The sequence below is a fragment of the Polypterus senegalus genome, chromosome 4 (assembly GCF_016835505.1).
Source record: "Polypterus senegalus isolate Bchr_013 chromosome 4, ASM1683550v1, whole genome shotgun sequence".
NCBI lineage: Eukaryota > Metazoa > Chordata > Cladistia > Polypteriformes > Polypteridae > Polypterus > Polypterus senegalus.
Genome location: NC_053157.1, coordinates 2,977,912 through 3,004,229, shown reverse-complemented (window position 1 = coordinate 3,004,229; position 26,318 = coordinate 2,977,912). Strand labels below are relative to the sequence as shown.

General features: G+C 41.3%; 1 protein-coding gene across 5 annotated transcripts in view; it reads left to right on the top strand.

The window, feature by feature from the left end:
* The window catches only part of fam13a (family with sequence similarity 13 member A), a 256,286-nt gene that overhangs the window by 22,469 nt on the left and 207,499 nt on the right, over positions 1-26,318 (top strand). For all 5 annotated transcript variants that reach the window (XM_039750166.1, XM_039750162.1, XM_039750161.1 and 2 more), the window contains exon 3: positions 12,564-12,773. In XM_039750166.1, the coding sequence (XP_039606100.1) occupies positions 12,564-12,773 (210 nt within the window). The remainder of the gene's footprint in view (positions 1-12,563; positions 12,774-26,318) is intronic.

Sequence of the window (26,318 nt, the reverse complement as noted above, 5' to 3'; positions counted from 1 at the left end):
AAAGTTAGTCATTTTCTAAACTGTTTATTCCTGAACAGGGTCGCAGGGGGTCCTGGAGCCTATCCCAGGTAGCACAGGGTGCAAGGCAGAGACAATCCCTTAGACAGGGTGCCAGTCCACCACAGGGCGAACACACATACACAGACCAATTTAAGATCACGAGTTCACCTAAACTGCATTATCTTTGAACTGTGGGAGGAAACTGGAACACCCGGAGGAAACCCATGCAGACATGGGGAGAACATGCAAAATACACGCATGGAGGACCTGGGATGCAAACCCACTGTGCTGCTCTTGAAACAAAGTATTAATCATAAATTGTCATTTATTTATTTGTTTTTTAAAGAACAAAATACAATCCAATTACATTTGTAATTTCACTTGAGTGAGTTTGTTGTGTGGACTGCAAAATAAATTCAAACTGGTGAACAAATGCATTAATTTTAACACACACTCACTGGCCATTTTATTAGGTACACCTTACTATTCCCGGGTTGGACCCCCTTTTGCCTTCAGAACTGCCGTAATTCTTTGCGCCATACATTCAACAAGGTGCTGGAAGCATTCCTCTGCAATTTTGGTCCATATTGACATGATCGCATCATGCAGTGGCTGCAGATTTGTCGGCTGCACATCCATTATTATGCAAACCTCCCATTCTGTCACATCCCAAAATGCTCTTTTGGATTGAGGTCTGCTGACAATGGAGGCCATTTGTGTCCACTGAACTCATTTTCATGTTCATGAAAGCAGTTGGAGATGATTTGAGCTTTGTGACATGGCGCCTTGTCCCGCTAAAAGTGGCCATTAGAAGATGGCTTCACTGCGAACATAAAAGGATGGACATGGTCAGCAACAATGCTCAGGTAGGCTGTGACATTTAAATGATGCTCATTTGGCACTAAGGGGCACAAAGTGTGCCAAGAAAATATCCCCCACACTATTACACCACCACCATCAACAACCTGAACTGTTGATACAAGGCAGGATGAATCCATTCTTTCATGAAGTTGATGCCAAATTCTGACTCTTCCATCGAAATGTAGCAGTAGAAATCGAGACTTCTCAGGCCGAGTAACGTTTTTCCAGTCTTCTGTTGTCCAATTTTGGTGAGCCTGTGTGAATTGTAGCCTCAGTTGCCTGCTCTTAGCTGACAGGAGTGGCACTTGGTGTGGTGTCCGGCTGCTGTAGCCCACCTAATTCAAGGTTCGACGTGTTGTGTGTTCAGAGCTGCTCTTCTGCATACGTCGGTTGTAACGAGTGCTTATTTCAGTTTCTGTGGCCTTTCTATCAGCTCAGACCAGTCTTGCCATTGTCCTCTAACCTCTGCAATCAGCAAGGCATTTTCTCCCAGAGAACTGCCACTCACTGGATATTTTCCCTTTTTTGGATCATTCTCTGTAAACTTTAGAGATGGTTATGTGTGGAAAATCCCAGTAGATCGTCAGTTTGTGAAATACTCCGAGCAGCCCATCTGGCACCAACAACCATGTCACGTTCAAAGTCACTTCAGTCCCCTTTCTTCTCCATTCTGATGCCTGGTTTGAACTTCAGTAGGTCATCTTGACAAGGTCTACTGACTGAAATGGCATTGAGTTGCTGCCATGTGATTGGCTGATTAACAAGCAGTAGAACAAGTGTACCTAATAAAGCTACTGGTGAGTGTAAGTTGTAAGGTTTTTCTGTCTTATTAAAATCATAAATGTTAAGATAATTTGCATGTTGATCAGAATTTTGCTGCACATGTGACAATAATTACCCTATAAACCTATAACATAATATTACTGCAGTGCAAATTGAAATGTATTGTTTTGTTTTCTGAGATAACCTCACATGTTGCTTCAGCAATGGCCGCCCTTTTATTTCCTGCTTGAATGCCTCACTCGCCTGTTCGCCGTGAGTCCTGACTACATCTGTGAAGAATGTATAATGTATTTCCTTTTAAGAAAAATGAGAATGTCAGCCGTCTGCAAGACACCGTGACAATATCGCCTGCTGCAGTTGCTCAGGGGCAGACATCTGATATGACCGGAATAGCAATCATTGGGAATTTGTCCATTTTCTCTCTCTCTCTCTCTCTCTCCATACTTGATTCTAGGGGACTGCTGTTGAGGGCAATGCGGGATCCACTGCTTTGTAATCTGTTCTAGGTCAGTATCAGTGACCGGTGTGTCGATGTCTCAAGCACATCTGCGGCTTGTGAGTGCTGCAGTAACTGCTGCTTGCTCCTTCCAGTCACATTTTAGTTTATCATGAGAACTGTTCTGTTACAATGATAAGTTTGTGCTTTGGCATCCATAATCGATTTGAAAACGAGCCTGAGAATGTAGTGGTGTATCTGTGAAGTCTGCCATTCGCCCTCCTCATCCGAGCATCCAGTTCAAGTGAAGTTGGGGAGCAGGCACTGGTACAGAACATTGCCGCACCCACCACTCAACAAAAACAGCTGGGGATCCCGGTTGGCAACTTCCCAGGCAGACACACGGTCCAGTCCCACCCTCTGGAAATGACCCTGTATCTGCCACAGCCAGGTGTTACGTGGGTCCCGCCACTCGGGTCCCCAACAATGAGGATCCTACGAGCTGGATCACCCTCAGGGAAACGCGCCACATGGCCGAGTCTGCAACTCGTTTTATTAAGTATGCATGCGAAACACGAAACCTTCTGTTGCAGCCCACATTCACGTACAGTGACACTGAGTGCCAGCAACTTTCACCTTCACATTATGCAGATGGTGAGTATCGCTTTTGTCAAAGAGCTTGTGCATCGTTTTTCAATCGGATTTTTAAATCCCTTGCTTTCATTTGCCTTGGTGTTTCATGTTCGTCATGTGGTAACGTCACACAATACAGGGCCACATTTTGGATTGTCAGCATTTTGTATGGCTAATTTGATATGACCAAAATATTTCTCACACCTAGCTAGGGGCGCACGATTAGAATTACGTGTCAAAAAGAATAATTATTTTATCCAGCATTCAGAAAAGACAAATACATTGTTTTTCGACATAATCTCCCTGCTTTTCAATACACTTTGTCCTTCTTGTCAACAAGCTTTCGTATTCCTTCATTAAAAAATGTTTTAGGCTGAGCTGCGAGCCACGAATGCACCGCTGTCTTTACTTCTTCATCGGACGTGAGTCTTTGTTCTTGTAGGGCTTCTTTCGAGACCCAAGTCTGTCGTGGATTATTGCCCAGGCAGAGCGATGGCTGATTTGCCACATAATTTACTGTCACTCGTGGCTGACACTTGTGCGACCTTCCTTGAACTTCTCTTTCCTTTCAAACACACTTCTTTGTGACAAAACAGTTTAGCCATACCAAGCGCAAAGTCTTTGATAAATATCGGCACCAGGCACACTCTCGGACCACAAAAAACGTATCGCTGCACGTTGCTGTTCTTTCATGCAGATCACAAGTGGGGCAGCCATTGTTTCTCGCACCGCAGTTACAAACGATCTGACGTAACACTTCACACCTGCACAGCAGTGACTGGGGAGACGGGGACCTCATACGGAATGTGCTGTTAAGGCAATGCTGCCAACAGTAGTTTTTAAATAACCGGAGTACAGATAATTTTTGGCTCATCCTCGTAATTTAATAATTGACAATCATTGCCTTTGACATTTTATTCATTCATTAAATTTCCCACTGCTTTACCGTTCCAGGTCATGGGGATGACAGTCTTAACTGTAAGGCCCATATGTCCCTTTCCTCCACCACACTTGCCCACAACTGTTGGATCCCAAAGTCTTCCAAAGCCGTCTTCTCTTAGATAGCTACCCTGGGGGTCTCCTCCCAGCCCAACTGCTAGTTCCTGTAAAACCTCTACATGGAGGTGTCTGTGCCTGAACCACCTCTGTTGGCCCCTTTTGATGTGGAGGGTCCCTACAGATTTTATTTTTTATATTTATTTTTTCTCCAGCCGTCTGGAGTTTTTTTTGTTTTTTCTGTCCCCCCTGGCCATTGAACCTTACTCTTATTCGATGTTAATGTTGATTTATTTTTTATAATTATGTCTTTCATTTTTCTATTCTTTAATATGTAAAGCACTTTGAGCTACTGTTTGTATGAAAATGTGCTATATAAATAAATAAATAAATAAAGCAGCTATACTTTCCAAGATGTCTGCACTTCTCACCCTGTTTCCAGTGAGAGAGCCCAGCTGTCTTGTGGAGAAAGCTCATTGCGGCCACTTGTAACCACGATCTTGTTGTTTCAGTCATTGCCCAAAGACAATGACTATAGGTGAGGGTAAGGACGCAGATTGAAAGCTTTGCCTTCTAGCCCAGCTCCTTCTTCACTACTGTGGGTTGATAATGCCACTGTGCTCGCCACCCTGATCAGTCTGTCAATCCTGCCATCCCTTTTCCACTCAGTCGTGAACAATACCCCAAGGTACTTGAAGTCCTCCACTTGTGGCTGGAATTTGCCTCCTGCTCAGAGAGAACAGTCCTCCTTTTTCCAACTTAGGAAGTTATATTTGTGATTGTTAATTTCAGTTTACAGTACCTCGTGTTGGCCACTGCACATACTGTATTCTGCTTACATGAAGGAAACCACTTAAAGAATTGTTCATCTGAAGGGTCAAGGGAAAGATCGGGTACTAAAGTATTTTCTGCCACCTTTTTTTACTTGCTGCTAATTACAGGGCATGCAGCAATAATATTTCTTTTATCTATAGTTCTCTTACATATGTATAAATGTTTTTTAGTTCTATCTTGTGCTTATCTGTGATACCTTTAGGGGTTAACGGGCTACTTATGGGGTCCTTTTTAATATTATGAAGTTTTTTTTTATGGGGTCATTTCTGCATGTGAATGTTGGAATGGCGATAAGATCTCCTTCATTGTTGTTAATTTGAACTTAATGATTTAATGTTGTTTTTTAGCAATAGATACAACACATGTATTATAAAAGGTCACTGTTTTTAGTACACTAAATTACTTACATTTTATTTTACAAATTTTTGTATACAAGTATAGCACAAACATTTTTTCCCAAAACACCAGCCATGACCACCACTTATCATTCAAAAATGTAAAATATGGGAATGTTAAATTGGGGTTCAGCTGTATTAAGTAAACAAATGTTGCATCCATCCATCCATCCTCTTCCGCTTATCCAAGGTCGGGTTGCGGGGGTAGCAGCTTGAGCAGAGATATCCAGACTTTCCTCTCCCCGGCCACTTCTTCTAGCTCTTCCGGGGGAATCCCAAGGTGTTCCCAGACCAGCCGGGAGATGTAGTCCCTCCAGCGTGTCCTGGGTCTTCCCCACGGCCTCCTCACGGTTGGACGTGCCCGGAACACCTCACCAGGGAGGTGTCCAGGAGGCATCCTGATCAGATGCCTGAGTCACCTCATCTGAGTCCTCTCGATGTGGAGGAGCAGTGGCTCTACTCTGAGGCCCTCCTGGATGACTGAGCTTCTCACCTTATCTTTAAGGGAAAGCCCAGACACCCTGCGGAGGAAACTCTTTTCAGCTGCTTGTCAATCTCGTTCTTTCGGTCACTACCCATAGCTCATGACCATAGGTGAGGGTAGGAACGTAGATCAGCTGGTAAATTGAGAGCTTTGCCTTACGGTTCAGCTCCTTATTTACCACGACAGACCAATGCAGAGCCTGCATCACTGCGGATGCTGCACCGATACACCTGTTGATCTCGCACTTCATTCTTCCCTCATTCGTAAACAAGACCCAAAAAATGTTGCATTTTTATGTAAAATTAAACAGTTAATAAAATTTTAAATGTCAGTAATGCAAATTAGGAAGTTAAATTAGGCAGAATCTGATAGTTCAGTTATATTATTGCTATTGTCATACATGTGCATCACAGGGGTCACCTTCTGGGCTCGTCAGAGGTAAGCAATACCACCCCGGGACACCAGGGTGTGTGATCACTGACTCTTTTTACACCCATAGCTCTGAGAAGACATCTGTTGAGGGCAACTAATTCTGCCCCTTCTGGTCCACGAGAACACAGACATTTCGATTGAGAGCAGAGCCACCCAGCCGGTAGAACTCTGATCCTGAAGCCTGAACGCTCTCTATAGCCTTCACACTGCAGCCAATGACTGAGCATAGCTTTTTGTTCATTATTGCAGAATCTTGTGCCTATTATTTTGGCTCTACTTATTATTTCATGTAAAGGGGATGAGCATGACGCAGGCTTTATCAAATACAGTAATCCCTCGCTATATCGCGCTTCGCCTTTCGCGGCTTCACTCTATCCCAGATTTTATATGAAAGCATAACTAAATATATAACGTGGATTTTTTGCGGGTTCTGCGGACAATGTGTCTTTTTACTTCCTGCACATGCTTCCTCAGTTGGTTTGCCCAGTTGATTTCATACAAGGGACGCAATTGGCGGATGACTGAGAAGCTAACCAATCAGAGCACGCAGTTAAGTTCCTGCGTGCTGAATGCAGTGTTAACCAGGAAGTCTTGTCTCGCTCATTCAGCATCAACGTGTTTCGCTGTGTAAAGAGTTGTGCTCTTTTGTGTTCATCTTTGTGCATAGTCAAGCCCTTCATTATGGCTCCAAAATGATCTGCTACTGCTTCAGGGGCCGTGCTCCAGCGCAAGAAGAAGATGTTGACGATTGCCGAAAAGGTAAACATTTTGGATTTGTTGAAGGCTAAGATTCTTTTTATTTAAAAAGTAGGAAAAGAATATAAGATCTATGGCCGCAGTGTCCTTTTAACCAGGGTGCAAAACGAGTTGTAAGTGGATGTAATAAGGCAGTAGTCTGGATGGAATCTGCTGTAGGGATTTGAATTGAAGACTGCCAGAAGAAGAACAACGGCAGTGCTACACAATCGCCTGAAGTGGCTCCTTTGGAAGAGCTGTAACGCTCTCCTTTGTTGAGCAGTAAAATTAAACTCATTGTTATCGTGTCATTGTTGGTGAGTAACCATAATTAATTTTCTACTTACAGTACTTAGTACATGTACGTACGTTTAGTGTCACTGTACACACATTTACTGTATACTATTTTTCTTGCATTGTACGTATTTATTGCTGGTGGCCTGTCTATCGTAATGGCTGTAACATATGTGATATCGGAGACACTCGATATCTTTAAAATAATATTTAGGTTTTACTGTATATAAACAGTGTGTTTATATACATAATTTCAATGAATCTTACCTAATATCTAAGAGAATACAAAGAGATTATGCGGTATAACTCTGCGGGGAATATTTATAAACAGTGTGGGAGAGTTTATAAGTGCTTAAAATATATAAAAATAACCATACAAACATATGGTTTCTACTTCGCGGATTTTCACCTATCGCGGGGGGGTCTGGAACGCAACCCCCGCGATCAAGGAGGGATTACTGTACACCAAAATAAATTGTGTATTGTTTACAAATTTAAAACACTTGATTGTAATCAATCTGTAACAATACAATGGTACAGTACACTGAATGGACAAACTATTTCAACTACCATGGCTGCTTCAGCATTGTTAGAAGACATTGCAAATGGAAGAATTAGAAGAGAGCACATATTTAGAGATCATATGGATTTCTTGTCTCTTGTTGGCACCCAAAAATTTAATTTGGAGTCTTGCATTTACAATACATTACAATACAATTTATTTTTTGTATAGCCCAAAATCACACAAAGTGTAGCTCAGGCAGGCAAAACAACTTGGCAGGTGGGCCGTGGCACCAAGTGCCACATTTGAGTACCAAGAAGAGAAACATAATAGGTGAGGGTTAGTAAGAAATTCTAACTGTCATGTTCCTTATGTTTTAGTGCTAATGACTGAAAACAGAGATGCAGTCTGTACAGTTAATCAGCAGCTCTAGTCAGGGTGACCTAGTAGTGAGTCTTCAACCAGGATTTGAAAGCTGAGACTGAAGGGACATCTCTGATAGTAGCAGGCAGACCACTGCACGGTTTAGGGGAGCCCTGTAACTAAAACTCGACCTCCCACTGTTAGTTTATTAATCCTTGGAATCTTCAGTAGACCGGCATCTTGAGATGTTAATGTGTGTTCTGGTTTGTAAGTCATGATAAGTTTAGACAAGTAAACCAGACCTCAGTAATTTAATGCTTTATATGTTAAAAGGAGGATTTTGAAATCTGCCCTAAACTTAACTGGGCGTCAGTTTAAGGATTTAAGAACTGAAGTTATGTGTTCATATTTTCTTCTTCTTGTAATAATTCTTGCAGCAGCATTTTGGATTAACTGGAGGCTGAATAAAGAACAGTTTGGATATCCAATGAACACCGCATTGCAGCAGTCAATCCTACTAGAAATAAATGCATGAATTAATTTCTCATTTATCACAGTTGACAAAAGTGTGTAAACATATTGAATGTAATGACGTGAATATATTAAAAGTTAAGGAAGTATTTAGATAGTCACGCATTGTTACCTGCTGCTAGCGCACTCGGTTCATGAACAGTTGTGTCCCCGTTCTTGAAGAAACCATCATGATGAAAGGTGTGTGACTCATTTAAAGACGCAGCATTGCAAGTGTGTGCTTTTCTGCGTACTGTATATTCTTCCTCATTGTAATGAACATTTATATTCAGACATACACCCGTGGTTTTACTCGACCACAAATCATTTGAGGTTGGCTAAAGTGCTACTTGTTTTAGATCCGTTTTGATTGGAATAAAGTAAAGGCAGTGCAATTTCAGGAGAATAATTGCAGGAGGGGATGATTTCTCTAACCCTGAGTGTTAATTTCTTTCTTTTTTTTTTTTAAACCTTCATTGCACATAATTTTAATCAGAGCCTTGTTGTTTGGTAAATAAAACACAATGATTACTGTTATCCAATTTTGTTCCAATAATAGTGAACTGTATCACAGACTTCACGTTACTGGAACTTGGTGCTGCTTACTTCTCTTTTATGCACTCTTCATTCTGGACCAGGCAGTTGATTTTTTAAATGGCTGTTTTGATTAACACAGGGCGTCGGTGAGCCCCAAACCCCAACATGAACACACTTGTACAGTCTCGGGTTCAAATAATCAAAGGTTTTTATTTTAAATCCTTCCGAATGTGACACAAGCACAAACAAATACAGGTCTTCCTCTCAGAAAATCTCTTTTCTCCCTACCACACTACCCTCCTCCACTCAAGCTTTGCTCCACACCCTCCCAGCTCCGGCTCGCTTGAATAAGGGAGTGCGGTCTCTTTTATTACAGACCCGGGAGTACTTCCAGTGCCAGGGTTACTGCTCGATTAAAGCACTTCTGGGTCGCATGGAAGTCCATAATAGGGATCTTGTCTCCCTACGGTACCCTCTCGTTGGCACCCAGTGACCCCAGCAGGGCTGCCCTGCCGGACTACATATCCCGGCATGTCCTGCTAGTTTCTTACTGTGCACTGACCTTCAGGGCTGCTGCCATCTAGCGTGTTGGGGGAATAAAAAACCTCCAGCAACTTCTTCTCTTTTTAATGGGCCACCCCTTCCGGTCCTTCCTTCCAGGTCTGCTCCCTCTCCTGGCTGAGGTGCCTGTCTAGTCCACACTGTATAAATGTCTGTGCAGTCTACTGTTCAAAATAAGTTATTTCCAAAAAATTGAAGATTCTTTTCATTTTTGTAGGTAGACTTCAGGTGATCCAGATTCAACATTACTTGGACTTTTTGACTTTTCTGGAAGCTGCTGCAAATAGAAAAAAAAAATATGGCCACTTATTAATATTTGGAATTGCGCATTTAGCATGGTACGAGTACCTTTGATTCCGCCAGTGCCCATGCACTTAGTTAATGTGTCTCTCCTTGTTTAGAGCAGTTGATAACTGGGAAAGCTCAATCTCCGAGAGTTTAGGAGTACCAAGTAGAATGTGGTATTTGTCACTTTCCACGCTTGGTATTATCGAGGTTGTCGTAATTGTAATCGCTATACGATTCATCGTACAGATGTATGCCTATTAGGGAGTAGGACTTTGGAGAATTTCAGTGAAGAGAATTTGTGACCACCTTATTCTGAAAGTCCTTTTCTTGTCACAATTATTCTAATTTTCTGAAATAAGCTGTATACGTCAATTTCATACAATTACAGCAGAGAAACAACAACAACATTTATTTCTATAGCACGTTTCATACAAATGATGTAGCCCAAAGTGCATTACAGGATGAAAAAGAAAAAATATAAAAATAAAATCAGACAATGCTAATTAACATAAAATAAAAGTAAGGTTCGATGGCCAAGGGAGGACAGAAAAAAAAAAAAAAAAAAAACCCAGACGCCTAATGTCTAAACATAACATCAAACACAAGTATTTACCGTATATACGTGCAGATAAGTTCTCCCGCAGAGAAGTCAGGACTTGATTTCATCGTATAATCTCTGGTATTTTATAGCGTCAGTTGTATAAGTCGAATGTGGAAAACTCACGCTGTTGGTCCAAGAGATTACGATATGCTAACGCCCACCTGAGAGAGTAACCACGTAGCACACGGCCTTTTTCTATGTGGGTCTGGCAATGCGCTGTATCAGCATGTGCTCCTAACCTCTCGCTATTGTGCCTATGTGACCACACAGTAATACCCGCACTATTGTAGACGTTTGTATTGATTTGTGTTTTTTTTTTTTTTTGTATCTCACACCCTCATACACCTTTATCATAAGAGCATCCCTTATCTACGATGGAGCGTTCGATCAGAAGAAAATATGAAGCTTTATGAAGTTTTAAATGAAAAGTCATTGAAGTGGCAAAAGAAATTGGTAACTGCGCTTCTGCAACAAAACTCAATGCGTCTGAGAAACTGACGAGAAATTGGAGGAGGCAAGAAGATGTTAAAAAAAAAAATAAAAAAAATTTAAATGTTGCATTTTTGAACGGGCGTATAAGTCGGGGTCTGATTTTATGAACGATTTTTCGAGTTTCAAATCCGAACTTATACGTGAGTAAATACGGTACTGAATAGTTTCTTGAATGTTGCAACTCTGTATTTACAGTACATCATGAGAATTTGAATATTGAATTGAAGAAATGAAATGGTAACCCGATCCATACTCAAGCCAATATTAGGTAGAGTACATTTTCTGGTAAAACTTTTATTTTAATAGCAAGAAAATGTAAACTAACAAATAATGTTGTTAAAGTATAACTTGGCGTCTGAATAACAGGAACAATAAATCATCTACTGTATAATAGATTACATCTTGCCTGAAGAAGGGGCCTGAGTTGCCTCGAAAGCTTGCATATTGTAATCTTTTTAGTTAGCCAATAAAAGATGTCATTTTGCTTGGCTTTTCTCTACATTCATAATGGCTAACACGGTACAACAACCTAGTACTACTGTATAATGAAACACTAAGGTCTGTGTGCCTCGTTCCTCAGTGCAATCTGATAGGTCAGTTTGGCTTTGGTGACATGACGATACAAGTGCCAGGAGAGAGCGAGATACAAAGGCAGGAATAACGATGCATCCTGCGAGAGTCGCCGTTAAAGATGGAAAGTATAAAACCAGACAGGAAGCAAGAGGGCCTAAACAGTCTGAGAAACAGGCATTATGGGGACGGATTTTTGAGAGGGAGTGCCGGTGAAGATACACTCAGACCCATGCGAATATGGAAGAAAGCTGTTGAAAGTACACGTAGGGCAAAAGGTAGTAAATATTTTTAAATAATACTATTTTACATGGCTAGTTATGTTTGAATAACAACATAAAAGTAACAGATTTATAACATTCTGTTATTAAATTGTTTATTTAAGAAGGTAAATCAAAGTAGTTATGAAAATTCCATAGTAACTACAACAGTTAGAAGCTGACACAGTGTGACACGTTTGCTATGGCTTATGGGTAGTCTGAACACTCATAGCTCAGCACTGTGCTGCTAGTCTAGTTCAAGCCAACATCAAATGAGCATCGGTGCTCCGCTGTGGGATTGTACCATTGTCAAACAACATGCCATAGTGAGATTTCTTTAGGCAGAAGGAGTGAAATCTACTGAAATGAAATAAAATATGATAAACTTGGGAACCTACGATTTTTAGGAAATAACTTTGACTAGAAAATGCCTAACTTATCCTTTGAGAGTGTTTGAGAATGTTAGGTTACATTTATAGAAGCCAACTTTTTATGTAACCAGGATAACCTGAGATGTGTGTTTTCTCTCAGTATCCGAGTCATCCTGCTCTGGTGTGTGTGCAGATGGCAGGTGGGAATGATGCAGAAGAGGATTTTAAAATCAGTCTTTCAGTCCAGAGGAGGTGCACAGATGGTCCACTACCAACTGCTTATCCTTAAAAGGCGGTGTCTGCAGTTGATAATGTCTGTGTCTCTTGACTTAGTGAATGAATAAAGGGTCCGTCTTTGTAGCTGCTTTAGATCTTCATCTTTGCTTACAACTCTGAAACTCCACGTGTAGTGCCTTTCTTGTCTACCCATATAATATACAGTACATATAGATTCAGTATGTGTGTAAGCCTCACTATCTTAAAATGTTGTTGTGCCTTTACAAAATGACCCCCCACCCCATCTCTATATCTAAAGAACTTTCACAGAATGTAGTTATAAAATAAAGCAATCTGCATTATTTTTAATGTTTGACTCACCCTTAGTGCTTTGTGCTTCCGATTCCAGGATTGCAACAGGAGGGTCTCTTCAGAGTGAATGGGAATGTGAAGGTGGTCAATCAGCTGCGGCAGAAGTACGAGAGCGGAGAGGAAGTGGACCTAGCTCAAGATGGGGACGTGTGCTCGGTCGCCAGCCTCTTGAAACTGTTTCTACGAGAGCTGCCTGGGGGCTTAATTCCCACCGCAATGCAGCCAAGTCTAAAGGAGCTGTCTGAGGGTGAGTCGAAACAGGCTGCTTTGGATTTCTGGAGGCTTAATTTAGTCAAAGTTCAAGTGGGTTTTCAGTGCATATTGATAAATGTGAATATAAAATAAGCAATGCAGTAATGGTTTGCGCCTAGGAAAATGTAATCAGTTTGCGGCGCTGGATGCTCACCAGGCAGGTACAGAAGTCAGTTGGTTATTTTCTAACCTGCTTAATCCTAAACAGGGTCGCGGGGGTCTGCTGGAGCCTATCTCGGCTAGCATTGGGCACAAGGCAGGAACAAACTCAAGACAGGGCACCAAGTTACAGAAGTGGCACTGATAAATAATTCAGTTAATGCAAGGAGTGTCTTTTTACAGCAAACGTGAAATACTTATAAATTTTAATTGAATTAAAATAAAAGGCTTACCCACAAAAAGGCATATCAAATTTTAATTAAATCACATTTTTATAACTTGGTACAATATACTAGCTGTGTAAGCCAGCGCGGGGTCCTAGAAACTATTGAAATCGTCAGAAAAAAATTGTAATATAGAGATGTCATGTAATTGAAAAGGCGTCTCTCTCCTAGGAGATTTTAGTTTTGCCGATGTGCTCACATCGCTTGTGTATCCTCGGAGGTGGAGCCCTCGACAGACACACTTCCATACGTAGACGTTTATATATAAAATAAACAGGTTAGAACACTGGATTATAAATTACATTCTTGAGAGATATTGAGAATTGTGGGAATGAATTTGCTTTAAGAGTGAAGAGAGGATTACATTATTGCCTATGTGCCGTGTCAGATTTATGTCTCAAAACAGTTCACAGTGATGTTTAGGTGTGACATGTCACATTTAAATGTTAAGTCTGATATTTCTTAAGTCACAAATCGTTTTACAATTTTTGTCTACATTAATTTGCTATGAAACGTTGTGTTCTGAAGTGGAGAATCCATCCATCCACCCATTATCCAACCCGCTATATCCTAACTACAGTGTCATGGGGGGTCTGCTGGAGCCAATCCCAGCCAACACAGGGCGCAAGGCAGGAAACAACCCTGGACAGGGTGCCAGTCCACCGCAGTTAAATGGAAAATTCTTTTGTAAATTTTAAAAATACAGTGCCTGTGTTTTTTGTTTAAAACGAGGCACAAGTCCAAGAAAATGAAGGTTATCCCAAAATTGATCAAATTTATTTTTTATTTTTTTTTTAATTTTGATTTGAGTTTTGATGTTTGGAAATTCAAGTAGATCACCTTCATGTACACAACTTGTATACAATTTGATCTTGGTTTCTTTGGATACATTTTAATCATTGTTCTGGATACCCTTACAGCAAGATCTCTAGCTGCCCAAAGACATTGCTGTATACCTTGCTGGACAGCCTCTGTGTTTCCGAGTTTTCATATTTATTCCAAGTTGCGTATTGCATTGAACATGTAGGTCAAGGTAGTGGTCATTTTGGCAGCCAGCCAACCTTAACAGAAATTATACAAACACATACTCATTGTTCTCCCCAGCATTTTTTCCCCGCCAGGTGGCATGAAAAAGTAGCTGGGTGGGGCAGGATGGGGAAATTTGGTGGTGGGGAAAATTAAATGTGCACTATTTTTATTAGTTAATTATTAATAATTATTTTCCAATGCTCAATATGACTTCCTTTTTTAAGGTTTGACACTTGTGTCAGAATATTTTTATTAAATTTTAGAAGTATCCAATTCAGGATCCTACAACCCTAACAAAAATTTAAAATAACAATTGTTATGACATAAACCAAGAGGCATAAGTATTGTCGCTGTCGGGAAGAAAAGTAAAAACAATGGAAAAAAGTATGGGAAACATAATGAAGAAAAATGTAAAAAATATTCTTCAAAGCCAACCTGTATATGCAGAAGGTGTCTTCAGTTAAATACTTATTTTCCTCTTCTTAGAGGCCCAGTTGTCTGCAGCTTTCCCAAAATCAAAGTCCCCAGGATATGGGCCCTCCAAGGAGAACAGCATGAGATTATTTAGTGTGCTTTGATTCATGCGATTTTTCAAACATGTCTTGATCCTTGTAAGGGCAGAAAAGGGCTGTGCTCACTGGGATCACAAGCCCAACATGAGCTAGTTTGGCTAAATTTGGAAACGACCTTTTGAGCACTGATGTCGTTGCCATTTTTAGTAAAATCTGTTTTGGACTGAAGGCTTTGTATGATTGACTTCTGATCATTTTCGATGCAACTGTCCATTCTTGCCTGCAACTTTCATATTTTAAAATTGAAGGGCTACCATTTTTGGAGTAATGATTGGAAAAAAAAAAAAGGGCCAGTTTTAAATCCATAGAGCAGTGTCGCTGCCCATGGGCGCGATTGCACGACCGCAGGGAGTTATTGAGGTTGTTGGAGCAAGTGCAGGTGTGGGTGCGCTCATTCTCAATTGCTTCATTGGCTTCTTACGGAGAGTGAGTAATTAATTAATATATATAATATATATATGGGTCGCCACAAGGAAAGGGGGAGATTTCAAACATGGAGAAATCAAACAGAAAGACGATATGGCACCTGAAAGGAGGAGAACACACGAGCAGGGGTCCTGTGAAGGAGTGTTAGCAGTGGCGCTCCAGGGGCAAGTTCGCCCCACTGAACATTCAGATGGAGTGTGGCGAGCAAGGCAGGTGCCCTCCCTAGGCTTCTGAGGTGCAACCATGTGAGCGCGAAGGAAGAAGGGAGGAGAGCTGACCTCGGACCGTCTGGCCGTGATGTCTGAAGGCAGCCAAGACGGAGGTCGGACTAAAGGAGCTCGTGGCTGCTTAGTCTCCGCCGGCTATGCGAGTGATGGGTGAGCCGGGGAGAATGAAAAGGAGGGGGGCTGAGATCAGGAGGAGTTAGACTGCATTTTAACCTTGGAGTTTTTAATGGATTTATTCACTGCTTTTTATTCCCACTTCTTACTGGATTTTAATGGATTTATATATGTACTTTTTTGGGGGGTTTTACTTTTTTCATGGTCCAGCAAGCTTTCTTTTCAAATTGCCTCCCTGGTGGGTTGTGTTTTGAATATTTCATGCTCAATGAGCACCACATACCATTTCCTTTGACCATTAGCCAATCAAAATTGGGAGAACACTGCATACTATCACTATGCATACTGAAAGGCCGCAGTGGCTACAGGTTTTCATTCTAACCCTTTTCTTAATTAGTGACCTGTTTTTGAACTAATTTTAATTGACTTGCTCTTGAAGACTCAGACCCCTTAATTGTTTCTTTTTCCTTAATTAGCAGCCAAACAATAATGAGATACAAATGAGCTGGTGTCCATCATACAATATCTGAAAATAAAGAAAGATGAAGGTCTCAGGAATGTCGATCATTCGTAGATCCACAAAACATTTTAACAGAGCTCTTAGAAAAGAGAAAATCAACAATTTTCTGACATGTTTGCTAATGCACCATGAGAGCAGCAACAAGCCATGAAATGAAAGAACGACAATTAAGGAACTGCTTGGAGTGAAATTGGCTGGTGTTTGAGGCCCTGACTTAATTGGTCTTCTGTTGGCTCACTCACTTCACACTTCATTTTTGTTGGGTTGACATTTAAGGAACAAAATGAAGAAATTCAGGGGAATAAATCTTAAAAAAGCAATTCAATTACAATGAATTCACAAGAAGTTAATTAGCAGCAAAATCAGGGCACTTATTGAAAAAAGGGTTAGAATGGAAACCTGCAGCCACGGAGTCACCGACCTCTGCTATAGACAACAGTGGTTGCCATGTTTCATCTCTGAAAATTCAGTGATTTAATACATTTTATTCACTTTAAAAATGTTGCCTTTACCCTCACTCAGAGTTGGCAGTTATGGCTTACTGGGCATCCTGCCTGCTAATTGCAGTGGCAGGGGAAAACACTGCAGTATGAAACACAAGACCAGCAGAGTTCTGATTAAGTGATAAACTCCCATTTTATTTTTTTGAAATTTTACATTGTGACCAATAGGTGGTGTTCTTGAGCCGCCATCAAGCTTAGAATAAACACCAAGAAGACCCAAGATACAGTGGCTCAAAGTATTCACTTTTTGTTATGTTACAGCCTTGTGCTAAAACATTTTAAATTCATTTTTTTCCCTCATCAAGAAACACTCAATATCCCAGAATGGCCAAGCGAAAAAAACAGAATTTTAGAATTTTTTTGTAGATTTATTAAAAAAAGGAAACTGAATTATTACATTGACACAAGTATTCAGACCCTTCAAGTAGTACTTGGTTGAATCCCTATGGTTCATCTTAGGGCTGACTTGACAAACTTCATTCTCTGCAATTTTTCTCTGCAGCTCTGTCAGGTTGGAGTGATAACCGCTGGTGGAGAGCAGTTTTCAAGTCTCTTCAGAGATATTTCGATTGAGTTCAAGTCTGGGCTCTGGCTGGGCAGCTCAAGAACATTAAAAGTTTTTATTACTAAGTCACTTGTTTGCTGTCTTTGCTTTGTGCTTTGGGTCATTGTCCTGTTGGCAAGTAAACCTTCAGCCCAGGTGGAGATCCAGAGCACTTTGGAGCAGGTTTTCATTAAGAGAGTCTCTGTTCTATGCTCTGTTCAGCTTTCTGTCGGTCGTAACTCGTCTCCAATCCGTGCCCCTGATAAACAACCCTTCAGCATGATGCTACTACTGCCGTGCCTCACCACTGCAACGGTGGTATGCAGGTGATGAGCAGCGCCTAGTTTAGATCATATGTGACGTTTAGAACTGAGGGCGGGCAGTTCAGTCTTGGTTACCTCACATCGGATTATCTTGTTTCTCACAGTCCCAGAATCCTCTACCTGCTCTTTTTTCCTCTACCTGCTCTTTTTTTGCAAACCCCAAACAGGTTTAAATGCGATGTTTGGCCATTCTGCCATAAAGCCCAGAGGAGTGGAGTGTCGTAACTCTAGCTGTGTCGAGAGATGGCCTACGAGGCTCAGTTATCAAAAGCCAGAGTGAACCAGAAGTTCATTAATAATGTAGACTGTTAAACTGATAACTTTGAAAGATTAATATTGAAGTCATTTTAAAATGTTAAAATCAATACTTACCGATATTTTGATTCTTTTGACTGCAGCATGTTTAAAATAGACTGGGGGCTGAACCAATGTTAAGACAATTATTTATAATGTCCAAAATGCTAGGCTCAAAAACATCTTTAAGACAACGAGAGGGAACAATGTCTAGTGGACAGGTTTCAAGTGACTAATAGCTTTTGCCCAAAAGAGAGAAGAGATGAAATCAAACAACTAAACAGGACCAGATAATATTGATCCTCGAGTGTTTAGGGAGGTTAGCCGGTACATGTATAAACCCTTCACACACATTGTTCAGAATTTCCCCAGTCTGCAGTGACTTCCTATGGACTAGAATATGGCAAATATCCCATTATATAATAAAGGGTGATCAGGCAGATCCAAGCCACTGTGGGCCAATAAGCTTAATGTGCAAAGTCAAGTTGGGGAGCATGCACTGGCGTAGTGCGTTGCCGCACCCACTACATGAAGAAACAACTTGGGATCCAGTTGCTGGATATCCTGGCCGGCCTATCCACTGGTACTGTGAGTGCTGTGCAGAGTGGAGGCAAGACCTCTGCATTTTTCCCAGTTGATTCTGGGGTTCGTCAGCGGTGTGTTCTGCTCCTACTCTGCTCAGTGCTTGTATGGACTGGGTGTTGGGCAAGGTTGTGGTGTCCAGCGGCTGGGGGGGGGGCATCTGTTGGTGAAGATTCTTAATGTGCATCACATGTAAAGTTAATGTAAGGAATTTGTAAGGAAATGATTGAGCAGCACACGGTAAGAACAGGAGTTTCACTTAACAGTCCACATGGTTTCAGAAGAGAGAGGTTACATTTTACCAACATGCTTGAATTCTATGAGAAAGCAACAGGAGTGGAGCCTATGATATTATCTATGTGGACTTTAAGAAGACATTTTATAAGGTGCCCTATCAAAGTTTGGGCTTCAAACTGAAAGAAGTGGAAGTTCAGGGTGTTGGGTGTAGATGGGTACAAAATTGACTAAAACACAGGAAGCAGAGGGTTATGGTGTCTTAACAGAATCGGAGGAAGTTGAGAGTGCTGTCCCACAGGTGGCAGTGCTGGGACCACTGCCATTTTTAATATATTTTAACGATTTGGATAGGAATATAAGTAACAAGCTGGCAAGAATCAGTTGAATCATCACAGAGGAACTTGGACAGCCTACAGGTTTGGGCAGATTCGCGGCAAATGAAATTTAATATCGCTGAATGTAAAGTATTACACGTAGGAAGTAACAAATGTGAGGTTAGAATACACAGTGGGAGGTCTAAATATCAAGAGTACACCTTCTGAGAAGATTTAGGAGTCCTAGTGGACTTGTCAGTATCAACTGCCAGATAATGTTCAGCAGCCATTAAGAAGGCTAACAGAATATATAGCGCCCTGATATGTACAGTAGAGAACAAGTCCAAGGTGGTCCTGCTAAAGCTTTATAACACACTGGTGAGGCCTCATCTGGAGTCCTGTGTGCAGTTTTGGTTTCAAGGCTACAAAAAGGACAGAGCAGCACTAGAAAAGGTCCAGAAAAGAGCGACTGGGCTGATTCTGGGGCTACGGGGGATGAGTAAAGAAGAAAGATTAAAAAAGCTGAGCCTTTACAGTTTAAGCAAAAGAAGATTTAAAGGAGACATGATTGAAGTGTTTAAAATTATGAAGGGAATTAGTGTGGTGGATCGAGTCTGTGACTTTAAAATAAGTTTAACAAGAACATGGGGTTAAAAGCCTGGTGCACACATTTCAATGCAACATACTCTTTATAACTCACAATCACTGTGTTAATGTGCATATTTCAGCATTCGTTGAATGCTGTTCAGCTTTATACATATGCAGTCACGATGCTGTAGATGTTCATTGGCTGGTAGAGCAACTTTACTCCAGATGTGTTCAGACTCTGCCATCTGTATTCAACAGCATCTGTCTGCACTGCCCAATTGAGCAAGCAAAATTATGCAAGGCATTATAGTGCCTCTGCTCTGCATTTTGGGGGTCGGGGAAAGGCGTAAGGTGCCACCGTCTGTGTTTGTAGACGCTAATACCTGGCACATGTAATGACTTGATTACTGATATGATGAATTATACGCGACACATGAAAAACTGAGCGTTCAGACAGTTACCTTACCAGCACGTCAGCCACCATGTGCAGCACCATCATGTTTGCCAAAGCTAGCTTGCCTCAAAATAAATGAATTGTGGGTTGACCCAGACCACTGAGCCACGATGTTTATCAAACCACATGTCTATTGATGTTCGCTTTGGAAAGTTTGGTTAACATTTACGACATTGTATCAAAGTTAATGTGCCTGCATCGTGCATTGGCATTATCTGGATGGTATCTTTTTCTCCCTCTTCAGTTGGAATGGTGCTCGGCTATTCCAGTTTACAACTTCGCCGACTAAATCCTGTAACCACTCCTGGAATTAACATCCACATCATTAAAGAACTTGGACTTCTTCGCCGTCCTCGTTACATTCATAGAGGCTCTGGTCGGAAGTTCATTTTCAATAAACAGCAAAAGTGCTCTGCTACTAACATTCCATCTTTTTGGTCACCTGTCGCATGTGTGATGCGTCATCAGAGCACCGTTGTTTCAAATACTATAAACATTAGAAGTATCGCGAGATCTCTGCACTCTAGCGTGGGAAACAACCGAGCCACTGTGAGAAATACCGCAAGATCCTTACATCCCCGGCTGGATTTATTTTGTGGAGCGGATTCCAAGCTGCGTGGAGTGGATTTTAATGTTTTGAGACCTGTACTGAGATTTACTCCAAAATCGCTGGTCAAATTTGAATTGTTTAATACTCAGTCCATCAGCAATAAATCCACACTGATTGAAGAACACATCAGGGAGAAGGGACTTGACTTCATGTGTCTAACAGAAACCTGGCACCAGTCAGAGGCTTACTCTGCCTTAAATGAAGCATGTCCATCTGGCTACAGTTATTTGGAAGCAGCTTGCAGCACTGGGCGTGGTGGTGGTTTAGCCATCATCTATCGTCAGGTAATGGGGGTGTCCCCTATTTGATCACCTGTAACATCTTCCTGAGTGTCTTGCATTTAAATGCAAGCCCCTTTTCCCATGACTGTTCTTCTTATCTATCGACCTCCAAAACCTAACTCTGCTTTTATTCCGAAATGACTGATCTTCTCACAACACTGTGTGCCACCTCTGCCAACATCATAATCCTGGGAGATATAAATATTCATATTGATAATCCTAAAGGTTATCTCACTGTTGATTTTCTTGAGTTGTTAGATTCCCTCAACTTACAACAATATGTTGATGTCCCCACACACTCTAGGGGTCATACACTTGACTTGGTTATTTCAAACTTTGCTTTAATTAGTAATTTACAGGTTTATGATCTTGGTATTTCAGACCACAAAGTAGTGTCAATGGAGCTACCCTTTTTCTCCCCTCGTACCAAACCAAAACGGCAGATTCATTTTAGAAATTTGAAGAACATCAATGTGGATGCCTTGGCCCTGGACCTTAAACTTCTTTCTACTGATCTTACCAGTTCCAGCTCTGTTGCTGACCTCGTTGATCTCTACAACCAGTCTCTGAGCAGTCTCCTTGACTTTCATGCCCCTTTAACGTCTAGGTCCGTCTCATTTTCGTGCTCAGCACCATGGTACACCTGCGAGCTGCGAAAAATGAAGGCAGCTGGGCGTGTTCTTGAGCGACGGCTCAAGGCTTCTGGGTTGACTGTTCACAAACAGGCCTATAGGGAACATAGGAGGGCGTATGCGGAAGCTTTGAAGGTTGCACGGTCCAGATTCTATTCTACCATCATTACAAATAGCTCCAGGGATCCAAAAAAACTTTTTTCTACTATAAATCATCTTCTTAAACCTCCTTCATGTGTTGATTCCGAGGCCACTGATGAGAGGTGTAATCTGCATATCAATTTTTTCAGACAAAAGGTTTATAACATTCGCTTAAACCTCTCTACCATGGATTTTCTGTTATCCTCAACTGTCGACCCGCTGCCTGAGACTGTCCAGCCCCTTTGCTCCTTCTCTGTTGCCACACAGGAAGAGGTGGAGGACGTCATCAGGAAAATGAAACCGTCTACCAGTTCCCTGGACCCTTTTCCCTCAGCCTTGCTGAAGGCCAACATTTCTGCTATTTCTACACTTATCACCAGGATTATAAACCAATCCCTTTTGGTTGGCCATATTCCTTCAGCACTAAAACTGCTGTCATCAGACCTCTACTAAAAACCCACCCTGGATCCTGAAGTTCTGTCTAACTATAGACCCATCTCTAATCTTCCATTTCTTTCTAAAGTTCTGGAAAAAATAGTTGCAGTACAACTTCGTGATCATCTCAAACTGAATAATCTGTTTGAAAAGTTTCAGTCTGGTTTTCGCCCTGGCCATAGCACCGAAACAGCCCTGGTCAGGGTCACAAATGACCTTCTGATGTCAGCAGATACTGGTTCTCCTTCTTTACTCATTCTCCTTGACCTGACAGCTGCTTTTGATACAATTGATCATAATATTCTTCTTCACCGTCTGCAATATACCCTTGGACTTTCAGGAACTGTTCAAAATTGGTTTACATCTTATTTGACCGGTAGAACTGAGTATGTCGCACTTGGCAGTGCAAAATCTCACACCCATAATGTTACCTGTGGTGTTCCACAGGGCTCTGTGTTGGGCCCCATCCTTTTCATCATTTATATGCTCCCCCTTGGAAGTGTCATTAGCAGACACTCAGCTTTATCTTAGGACTACTCCCACCTCCTCTACTGCTCCTCTGCCAACATCTACACTGACTATTTGTTTGGAGGAAATAGAGGCATGGATGAGGCTCAACTTCCTTCAGCTAAACAGATCTAAAACAGAAGCCATTTTAGTTGGCACACCACACCAGCTTCGTTCCACTACCATCACCAGTATCACCTTTTCTGGAAAAAAGATACCTCTTTCTACATTTGTTACAAACTTGGGTGTTAAAATGGATTCTCAACTAACTTTTGACACCCACATTAAACATCTCTGTAAGTCATCTTTTCACCATCTCAGGAACATTGCTAAACTCCGTCCAACAATTACCCTGGCAGATGCAGAGAGGCTTGTCCATGCCTTTGTCTCGTCCAGGCTGGATTACTGTAATGCGCTCCTCATTGGGATTCCTGGCAAGATTATCCAGAGACTCCAGTACATTCAGAACAGCGCTGCCAGGATCCTGATGAGGGTGCGAAAGCATGACCACATCACTCCTATCTTGAAAACCCTTCACTGGCTCCCTATACCACTTAGAATTGAGTACAAGGTTTCCCTCCTTACCCATCAGTGCATTTATGGATCTGCTCCCCTGTATTTACAGGAACTCCTTATCCCTCATACTTCCTCACGCACCCTCCGCTCTGTGCATACCAACACTCTTCAAGTTCCCAGAACTAAACTTAGCAGTATGGGTGATAGAGCCTTTTCTTCGGTGGTGCCGAGGCTGTGGAATTCCCTCCCCGACTACTTGAGAGCCCCACAGTCGATTGATGCCTTCAAACGAAACCTAAAAACTTATCTTTTAGAAAGGCTTTTTGTTAAATTATTTCTATAGATTTTTTGTTTGTTAATTTTATTCTTATTTTGTAGCACTTTGAGATTGTTAAATAAAGCGCGATATAAGTAAAATCTATTATTATTTATTATTGAGAGGACGTGCCAACTTGTTTGCATCACTGTTACGTCATAAGATTAGGGGATCTAATCGTCATTTGCCCAGGGTTCTGCTATTTGTTGCTCACCACCTCTTCTACCAACAACCCAAGTGGCTGGCAGACAATCATAAAAAGTAAGCACACCCCTTGGAAGGCAACAGTATTCCTTCGTAATCATTTTTTTGTCCCAAATATCAGTAAATATAATGGTCTACTTAGGAAAAAGTTAAGTCTACCCTTGGGCTTAGAAGTTGCTGTTACCCTCTTAAGCAGAAATGACTTCACTGCCCGCCAGTCTCTGATATTTTTGACTGCTCCTTAATGCAAAGTTCCTTCAGTTGCAAGAAGTTGCAACAGTTTCTTTAGATCTTCTTTATCAACACCTCTGAGGATTTTAAATACCCAGAAGAGGTCCCCATGCAGTCTGTTCTACTCGGCACTAAACAGTCTTAATTCTCTGATTGTGTCACAGTAGGAATTGTCCTTAACAACAACAACATTTATTTCTATAGCACATTTTCATACAAACAGTAGCTCAAAGTGCTTTACATAATAAAGAATAGAAAAATGAAAGACACAATTATAAAACAAAATAAGTCAACATTAATTAACATAGAATAAGAGTAAGGTCCGATGGCTGGGGGGACAGAAAAAACAAAAAAAAAAACTCCAGACGGCTGGAGAAAAAAATAAAATCTGTAGGGATTCCAGACCATTAGACCACCTGACCAGTCCCCTCTGGGCATTCTACCTAACATAAATGAAACAGTCCTCTTTGGATTTAGGGTTCTCACAGAAGGACTTGATGAAGATGGTCACGTAGACTTCTACCTTTTAATCCATCCATCATTGTTGGAGCATCATGATGCTTTGAGTAGGTGGAGGTGGTGCAGGTCACCACCACAAAGAAACCAGAAAAAGAAAAAGGAAGAGAGAGTAGGGGTCAGTACAGATTTTAGAGCCACCATGAATAGTTGTTATGAAGAATTGAACATACAGAGTATCAGGATTAAGTTAAATTGAAGTTATAAAAAGGCCATGTTAAAGTAATGTGTTTTTAGCCGTGTTTTAAACTGCTCTACTGTATCAGCCTGGTGAATTCCTATTGGCAGGCTATTCCAGATTTTAGTTGCATAGCAGCAGAAGGCCGCCTGCCCGCCTCACCACTTTTAAGTTTTGTTCTTGGAATTCTAAGGAGACACTCATTTGAGGATCTAAGGTTACGATTTGGAATATAAGGTGTCAGACATTCTGAAATACAGTGGTGTGAAAAACTATTTGCCCCCTTCCTGTTTTCTTATTCTTTTGCATGTTTGTCACACAAAATGTTTCTGATCATCAAACACATTTAACCATTAGTCAAATATAACACAAGTAAACACAAAATGCAGTTTTTAAATGATGGCTTTTATTATTTAGGGAGAAAAAAAATCCAAACCTACATGGCCCTGTGTGAAAAAGTAATTGCCCCCTTGTTCAAAAATAACCTAACTGTGGTGTATCACACTGGAGTTCAATTTCCGTAGCCACCCCCAGGCCTGATTACTGCCACACCTGTTTCAATCAAGAAATCACTTAAATAGGAGCTGCCTGACACAGAGAAGTAGACCAAAAGCACCTCAAAAGCTAGACATCATGCCAAGATCCAAAGAAATTCAGGAACAAATGAGAACAGAAGTCATTGAGATCTCTCAGTCTGGTAAAGGTTATAAAGCCATTTCTAAAGCTTTGGGACTCCAGCGAACCACAGTGAGAGCCATTATCCACAAATGGCAAAACATGGAACAGTGGTAAACCTTCCCAGGAGTGGCCGGCCAACCAAAATTACCCCAAGAGCGTAGAGATGACTCATCCGAGAGGTCACAAAAGACCCCAGGACAACGTCTAAAGAACTGCAGGCCTCACTTGCCTCAATTAAGGTCAGTGTTCACGACTCCACCATAAGAAAGAGACTGGGCAAAAACGGCCTGCATGGCAGATTTCCAAGACGCAAACCACTGTTAAGCAAAAAGAACATTAGGGCTCGTCTCAATTTTGCTAAGAAACATCTCAATGATTGCCAAGACTTTTGGGAAAATACCTTGTGGACTGATGAGACAAAAGTTGAACTTTTTGGAAGGCAAATGTCCTGTTACATCTGGCATAAAAGGAACACAGCATTTCAGAAAAAGAACATCATACCAACAGTAAAATATGGTGGTGGTAGTGTGATGGTCTGGGGTTGTTTTGCTGCTTCAGGACCTGGAAGGCTTGCTGTGATAGATGGAACCATGAATTCTACTGTCTACCAAAAAATCCTGAAGGAGAATGTCCGGCCATCTGTTCGTCAACTCAAGCTGAAGCGATTCTGGGTGCTGCAACAGGACAATGACCCAAAACACACCAGCAAATCCACCTCTGAATGGCTGAAGAAAAACAAAATGAAGACTTTGGAGTGGCCTAGTCAAAGTCCTGACCTGAATCCAATTGAGATGCTATGGCATGATCTTAAAAAGGCGGTTCATGCTAGAAAACCCTCAAATAAAGCTGAATTACAACAATTCTGCAAAGATGAGTGGGACAAAATTCCTCCAGAGCGCTGTAAAAGACTCATTGCAAGTTATCGCAAATGCTTGATTGCAGTTATTGCTGCTAAGGGTGGCCCAACCAGTTATTAGGTTCAGGGGGCAATTACTTTTTCACACAGGGCCATGTAGGGTTTGGATTTTTTCTCCTAAATAATAAAAACCATCATTTAAAAACTGCATTTTGTGTTTACTTGTGTTATATTTGACTAATGGTTAAATGTGTTTGATGATCAGAAACATTTTGTGTGACAAACATGCAAAAGAATAAGAAATCAGGAAGGGGGCAAATAGTTTTTCA